This window comes from Crinia signifera, chromosome 7 (assembly GCF_055691185.1).
Source record: "Crinia signifera chromosome 7, ASM5569118v1, whole genome shotgun sequence".
NCBI classification, from domain to species: Eukaryota; Metazoa; Chordata; class Amphibia; order Anura; family Myobatrachidae; genus Crinia; species Crinia signifera.
Window position 1 is genome coordinate 82411621 of NC_139223.1, and position 8510 is coordinate 82420130.

Below are 8510 nucleotides of genomic sequence, written 5' to 3' on the forward strand. Positions count from 1 at the left end.
CCTGGGCAAACCATGTTACACTGTAGGGTGGGAAGATATAAAATGGGCAGGGATGAAGAGGTGGGTGGGATTTCCAGGTTGAAATCTAAGGAGCAGTGTAAAACGAGTCTAATATTTGTGGATTACATGCAAAAGTAGCCAGTATTCACATTGCACAGAAAATAGACCGCTGCAACTAATAAAATAGCTTAAATCCTACGGTAGTTTGCCCTTTCCCTCTCCCATCCATCTCACCAGGAAAAAGGATTTGAAAGTCACAAATCTCGAAAATTGTTGAAACAGATGTACAGAGTATTCATTGTTACTTCATTCTCTCAGGCAGTCTGCCATACTTTAATATTGACAACACAGAAAAGAGGCACTCATGAATGATGTTATTTATTCATTTCAGACTAAGCTTTTATTTTATTTTTTAATATTACAAACCATTGTTCTTTATTCACAAACCACTGTAGTGATATAAACACTCATTTCTAAAAGACAGATATACACATTTTCTGGGTTTGCAGATTTCTTTGATAATCTGTTTTTGAAGTCACTATAATCCACACATGGTATTTTATAATTTATTTAATATTTTATAGCATTAATAATTATTTACATACATGAAAACATTCCAAATATATATTGTTAAAAAAAGAAACAAAATCGAAATATAGCTATCCTAGACAAATATTTGTAATTATTTTCCAATTAGTGAAAAATCTTCCTTTTTTTGGGACACATTGGTACCTCTTTCCATTTGACAATGTCATTTCACTATTTGTTTTTGTTTTTTTTCTTTTTGGAGAATAAGACTTCCATTCATTCATCAGAAAGTTTGAAATAAATTTGATTTCAAAATCAGTATCTATATGAGGTGCCTTAAAAAATGATGCAAACCCCCACTGTCGATTTGAGGTGATGCCGATCCATTAAAAAAATATTGTCTTTATCCCCACCATTACAGTACATTTTAAATTGGATTTGCATATACTTTAAATATACTGGAGGGAATATCCCTTTTCTTTTTTATTGAAAATAACACACAATACAGTAAGTTTTCTTTTATCTGTTTACCTTTTCTTTTTATTGTCTACACATAAAAGATACTCTCTATACTTAGAAACACTACTGAAAACATTTCATCTTTTGTGGATCTTTATTGATGTATGTTCAACTGATCATACTTGCATGCACATATGATGACAAAGAGAAAATCTGGTCACAAACACTTGTATTTGAAGCAGTTTTTTATAGCAAGTTGGTAGGTTCACAGCAGTGTGTTGATATTGAATACAGTGGTTGTCTCAATGGATGGGCACAGTACATATTAATTGCAATGAAAATGAAAAATAATCTATAATGAGCAGTATACCGAAGTTTTGCCCCATACCCTCTTATTTTCTCTAAATTGTTACAATTACAAAATAAAAAAACCCTGATGACCACCATAGCTCAGGTTAGCTCATAAACAAGACACCATGTAAAAGGTCTACACAAATGCACAGACAAACTGCAATTTTTCAGTATCTTGACAAATGGAATTGCTGTGTCTTTCAATGCATGTTACTGACCAATCAAAACAACAGACTTTTACTAATATTTAATAATACTTTAACTACCTGTGCTCAATTGAGATGATTGTTCAGACTAAGCAATAATGGTATGAGTTCTGGAGCAAGTTAACATTTTATCTTAAAAAACAACATTAAGGAATCACAGATTTTTTGCATATTATAATTTGAAATGATATGAAAAAGCACCTCATGTTTCTGACAAATGCAGCAATGAATTCAACTTTTCATTTAATTAAAGAATAGGATTATATCTTGTCAGTTTAGAAGTAGGCACGTGTCTCATTTTGTGTATTAAGATCATTTCATTTTTGAAAGCAAACTTTTTGTGTACATTTATAGACAACACATCAATAAATATATAATATAATAAATAAATATTCTGTTGCATAAGTCTTAAAATATTACTGATATGTTGGTTTATTCATTAGTCTAATAATCTAAAGTAAATCTCCCTGCTATGTAAAGTTTTATGATTACTAATGGAGTATAATTTTTATTTTAATGTTTTTTCCTCAGCATTTGTAATTTTTTAATTAAAAACAGTAGTTTACAAATGGTGATTACTAGCACTGCCCTAGTTGTGAAGCATTTCATAATTTTTTGTTCACCTACACTAAAAATACTTAGGTTAACAGGGCTGCTTATCTCTCAGTTTTTATAATCATTATGTAACATAGAGAGGAAACAGATGTTTTTTCTAAGAATTACACTGCATAGATAAAAATCAAATAAAATATGACATTATAACCACAAATAAGTGATTACTGGATTTGCATCTATATCTATCATTTCATCAAATGATGTGACAGAATAACTTACAGTATACAAATAATAATAATATAAATTATAATGTAATCTTTTATAATACAACATTTATACTTTTTTGGGGAGGACAATTTAAATATAGTGCACTTCTCAGTGGAACATAATAGCTGTAAACTACCACTTACTTACAATGAAAACATGTTACAATAAAGACCCATTCAAGTCAAACAGATGACATCATCTCTTAGTATTGAAAATAGGTTATAGAGAATAATGGTTTAGCAAAGATGAATAATAATCTCATTATACAGATAACTATTCCATATAGTGTAGAAAATTTGGATTTTATAGGCCTGTTTAACAATGAGTATAAATAATTCTTACTGTTTGTCGGTCCATGTATAATTAACGGACATACAGTAATTCAAGACTTTCTCTTAATTAAAACATAAATTGAAGTGGATAGAGCTTTGTCAAACTGAAAAATTGCAGATTGCTTACACAATATAATGTTTTCAAAAAAATACCAAGCAGTTGAAAATACCATGATTATCTCTACTTAATGATTGCAATACTTGTAAAATGTTTATATAAATCTCAATATATTTAGTATGTAATTCCATAAAAATGATACTTTTCTCTAATAGTTGTTCTACAAGGCTAAAACTAAAGCATTATAGGCTGCGTATATTTTTTTAGAACATAACAATTCCACTGCACAGATGTAAATTTTATACATTTTAACTGGTACAAACAATTGAAGTTTTTATTACTTTCCCTTTACAACTTTCAAAAAAAGAAAAAATAGAAACAGTGCTTTTGTCATCTTTTTAATAATACTTCCCCTCCCACATTATAAAAATCAGCAATGATATCAATAATTTATTATACTGGAAGAAATATAAAAAGAATGTAGATGACCTAACTAGCTGTTTTTGTGTTTTTTTTATTTTTTTTAAGATTTTTTTCTTGTTTTTAAATATTTTTTTTTCATTTAATATTTTTCTTGATTTTTATTTTCAAATTGTTCTACAGGTATGCCAAGATAGTTATTAATAGCTGAATACTGTCTGGTGGAATGCTTAGAAAGGGTAAGCTAAGATGCATTTCATCAGATTTTATGTACAAAGAGTCAAATTCACAAATTTTAACACAACCTTTGGCTCTGGACATTTAAGAAATAAATGAGTCACTAAATGAGATTTGGTGCAGTGGCAACCTTTTGCTTTGATGTATCAGCATTTTAGCCCTCCCAAATAAACTGAAACATATGCAAATGCAGAAATGACTACTATAGTCACTTACACGCTTACAAAATGTGATAATTCCAATATCATAATATTCAGCATATATAATTAATTTACATGTAATAGCACTCTTGATTCGTGGCCCTAAAATATTTTTATTCATATCTACAGTAGTAGCTCTCTAGGTCAACCACAAAAAATCTACAGCCAATAATCAACTACAGAACCTTCAGAAATTAAAGACCCACAATATTAAAATACACAGAACAAAATATCTGAGGTATAAGATAAAAAATGTAATTTTTTCTCTTTTTGAGTTTTATTTAGTTATTTAGAGTTGCTAAAATGATGCACTACTGCATGTATTGCAATACCCAGGCCTCGGAAAGCTTCTTTTCCCCCACACTGGAAGAGTTTTATGGTTTTGTCATTTAGTATGGAGCAAAACGGCTGTATCCCCCTCGGTATATACTAGCCTGTAATGAAGAAAGAACGAGACCGACATCATCAGCATGGCTCCTAGTCTTGGCATCAGTGAAGGGTGCAAAAGCATTCTGAAACAAAGCAATTTCATGGGTTTGTTTTTTAAGTTTACTTTTTAACAAATCAAACTCATAAGTTAAATATATGTATCCCCTCCCCCCATCCCAACCACAACTTAACAATAATCAATAGCAGTCCAAAAATGATCATAACTATGGTCTGGAATTAAGAAAACATTTACAACTTCAAATTGGCATCATTAGCTATCTTGAAATCTCCCTCAGTTCCATGTGCAATATTTGAGACTGAATTATTTTTTAGGAATTGCAGTACCCATGATACATGTACTGTATATTTGCAAGATAAGTGGGAACATTTTCATTTTAAATTTACTGAAGCACTTGTAATAGTATTTAAGGATTTACGGATACATTAAATTATATAGTTGGAATTATTAATCTATTTAAATATTATCTTTATACTTTACACATTCATAAGTATAAGTACTCTAATATTATAGATTTTCTTTTAGCATTTTGAAATTTCATTTTGAGGTGGGATACAGTAGGCGCTCATTATAAAATCTGAATACAGTATATGTCTAAGATATTCTAGGACATCATAAAATATAATGGAAATACATCAGATGCACATTAGTGATTAATGCTTACACCTGATTGTTGACACTTGATTTTGTTATTCATTATTGTCACTTGTCAGAAACAATTAAATTTTTTCAATTCAAAATTCACCTGACTTTGACAACTGTTTTCTATTTTTTTTTTACTAAAATATAAATTAAAGAATAATTATTACCAATAATTCTTATAAATATACCATATATAATTTACATGACAATGATTATAATATATATATATATATATATATATATATATATATATATATCCTATGGAGTATGTTACATTACTACTGCAGGTTTAGACAATGTATGGTTTTCTGTCATGGAGCTGCATAAAATGGCATTGTCTAGTTGGTCAAACCTGGACTTATAATCATATATCAGACAAAAACTACAATTCAGGGATTTAATATCTTTGAATAGAGAATTTAGTCTCTATTTGTATGTAGAAATCTTCAGGTACAGTATATATATACAAAGAGACACATACACAACGATTGCATAGATATTTTTCAATGTATTTTAAAGACTATATTTTCAGTTCAAAACATTTTTTTCTAACCGAGCATTCATGTGTTTTAAATTGCATTTTGTGGGTAACCACTAATATCTGCTGTCAGTGCTCAATGTCAGTTTTAAGATGAGAACACATACAGTAGCAGCGATTGCCCTTTTAGCTTGTGTCGATCTTCCAGAAAACAATATGTGGCAGGCTCACAACTATCATCACTGAATAAAACTGGTGATTGGATCACATGTTAAGTCCATATTACCGCAAGGGGTAACTACAACATATGCTATAGTATGTCATATCATCTTGACACTAATAATGACATCAGATCAGTGACAACATTATCAGTCTGTCTCACCTGTAATAGCACATAAAAATATTTTTTTAAATACAGAAAATCTATTTTTATGCATTATATAAAAGTGCTATCTACAAATTGCATTAGCATACTAGTGCAGGAAGCAACATAAATAAGAGATATTTAAGCAATCATTGTGTACCATATGTATCTAGAGTAGTTGTCTATGGACACACACACATACACATACAGTACACATTAACAATTTGTTATATTTTTTCTGAATATTAACAAATATCCTGGCTTTGTATCTGATGTAGAACTAAAAGTTCCAGCATGCTATGTGATCCAAATCAGATTGAACATAAATATTGCATATGTATATCTGTATATTTTTGTATTTATAATGAAGATACAATTTTAAAACAAATGATGCTGAAAGATGACACTATTGCTTGAAAAAGTTAGGTGTAAGCATCACATATAAGTGTCAGGTTTCATTTGAAATGAAAAATTGGGTTAAAGGTAAAAAGTGACAATGATGATTGACAAGGTCATATGTCATCTTCAGTTATTCATCTTCAAATTAATGTTACTGATGTTTTAGTATTACATTTGATGATGTCCAAAAGTGGACTATGTACATGTTGCAGCTTGGGTTCTACCGATTCTGTCAGAAAAAGACAAAAAAAGATAGACTAGCGATCAGGATACCAGCGTATGAACTGCATTTGTTTTAAATTTGTCAATCATCAATCTCAGTAAAATACCAAGAGTTACTTGAATCATTTCAGTAGAAAAACTGCTACATTTATGTAATGTACAATATGTGATATTGTTTTATGCTGTATACTAAATGGAATGTCACACAGCATAATCTTATGCAACTATTCCTATGAATGTAACAACGTGAGCAAATTCATCTATACCCTGTATTTTTGGGGAGGAAATCAGATGCTAAATTCCAGTTTACCAAGTCATATTGAATCATGAATGGGCAGAAGAACCCAAGCCGCATGGGCCTATTATAAGAACTAGATAAACTGTGACCAGCGCCTTGTGGGCATGTACATACCTTAAACTATCAGCCCCAATATTTTCCTAAATATTGTATGTAAAAGTATAAAAAAGTCCATAATTTTATGAAGAAAATATAAATACAATTTAACACATAATTTATGGCCTACCATAAATACCTACTGGTGGCTGGTCATCATCTTGCTGTCATGGTGATGAGACTATTTTTATGTGGAGGCCTGGAGCTGTAGCTCCATCTGCCCTATTAATCTGGCCCTGAGAAGAAACATTAATTTGTAAGAGAGAATGGGGGAATAAATCTAACATTTAAGGGACACGTGCTATATCTGATATAAAAGAAAATCAGAACATACTGTAACTTGAAAATGCACAAGAGCCATTATTTATTGGACACTGCTTCCATGTAAACTTACAATGATAAAATATTTTAACAACTTAATTTAGGGAAAATTACTGTAGGTCCAAATGTGATACAGAACAATTAATGAGGCAGCAAAATCATCGCTTAACCCCTTCCTGACAGAGCTAGTTTTTGCGTTCCTGACAGAGCCATTTTTTTCAAATCTGACATGTCTCACTTAAGTGGGGATAACTTTTTTTTGCTTTTACTTATCCCAGTGGTTTTGAGATTGTTTTTTCGTGACACCTTGTACTTCAAATTAGTGGTAAATTTGGGTCGATACAGTCTGTGTTTTTTTGTGAAAAATACCAAAATATCGTGAAAAAATGGAAAATTTAGCGATTTGCAAAATGTTAAATTTTCTGCTTGTGAGACAAATAATCTTACCACTCAAAATAGTGAATAACTAACATAGACCATATGTCTACTTTATGTTGACATCATTATTTCAACTTCCTTTTAATTTTTTGGGACACTAGGAGGCTTACAATATGAATAGCAAATTCTCAAATTTTCAAGAAAATTTCAAACACTGATTTTTTTAGGGACCAGTTCAGTTCTGATGTGACTTTGAGGTACTTGTATGTGAGACACCCCCATAAATGATGCCATTTCAAAAACTGCACCCCTCACAGTATTCAAAACAGCATTTTGGAAGTTTGTTAACCCTTTAGGTGTTTCACAGGAATTAAAACAAAGTGTAGGTGGAATTTCAAAATTTCTTTTTTTTTGCAGAGTTTCAATTTTAATACATTTTTCTAACGAATACAGTAGATTTTACTAGAGAAATGTGACTAAAAATTGATTCCCCCAATTCTTTGGTTTTCATAAATATCCTATATGTGGCCCTAGTGTGCACGGTGACCAAACCACAGGCTTCATAATAGAAGGAGCACCTACTTGATTTTGGAGCCTCCTTTTTATGAGATTATTTTTTTAGGCACCATGTAGGTTTCTAGGCACCATAAGATGCTAAAAGTTAGGAACCCCCCCACAAGTGACCCCATTTTGCAAACTACACCCCTCAGGGAATTCATCAAGGGGTATAGTGTACATTTCAAACCCCCAGGGGTTTCACCAATTTTGATACAACTGGGCTGTGAAAATGAAAAAAATTAATTTTTCATTTTCACAGCTCAGTTGTATCAAAATTGGTGAAACCCCTGGGGGTTTGAAATGTACACTATACCCCCTGATGAATTCCCTGAAGGGTGTAGTTTGCAAAATGGGGTCACTTGTGGGGGGGTTCCACTGTATAGGTGCTTCAGGGGTCATTCAACCAGAATCTGTGCTGCAAAATCCAAAAATCACTCCTTCCCTTCTGAGTCCTGCCATGCACCCAACTGGTATTTTTTGGGCACATGTGAGGCATTGCCGTACTCGGGAGAAATTGGGGCACAGATTTTGGGGTGCTTTGTCTCCTTCATTCCTTGTGAAAATGAAAAATTTTGAGCCAGATCTGCATTTTTGTGTAAAAAATGTAATTTTTCATTTGCACAGCCCAGTTGTATCAAAATTGGTGAAACCCCTGGGGGTTTGAAATGTACGCTATACCCCTAGATAAATTCC

General features: G+C 31.4%; 1 protein-coding gene across 13 annotated transcripts in view; it reads right to left on the bottom strand.

The window, feature by feature from the left end:
- Positions 1–374: 374 nt before the first annotated feature.
- The window catches only part of RBFOX1 (RNA binding fox-1 homolog 1), a 665898-nt gene continuing 657762 nt past the window's right edge, over positions 375–8510 (bottom strand). For 6 of the 13 annotated variants that reach the window (XM_083153392.1, XM_083153387.1, XM_083153393.1 and 3 more), the window contains one exon: positions 375–4125. In XM_083153392.1, the coding sequence (XP_083009518.1) occupies position 4125 (1 nt within the window). In that variant the 3' untranslated portion in view covers positions 375–4124. Of the gene's footprint in view, positions 4126–6116; positions 6174–6690; positions 6797–8510 lie in introns of all 13 variants that reach the window. The other 7 variants (XM_083153389.1, XM_083153390.1, XM_083153394.1 and 4 more) reach the window with 3 other exon arrangements.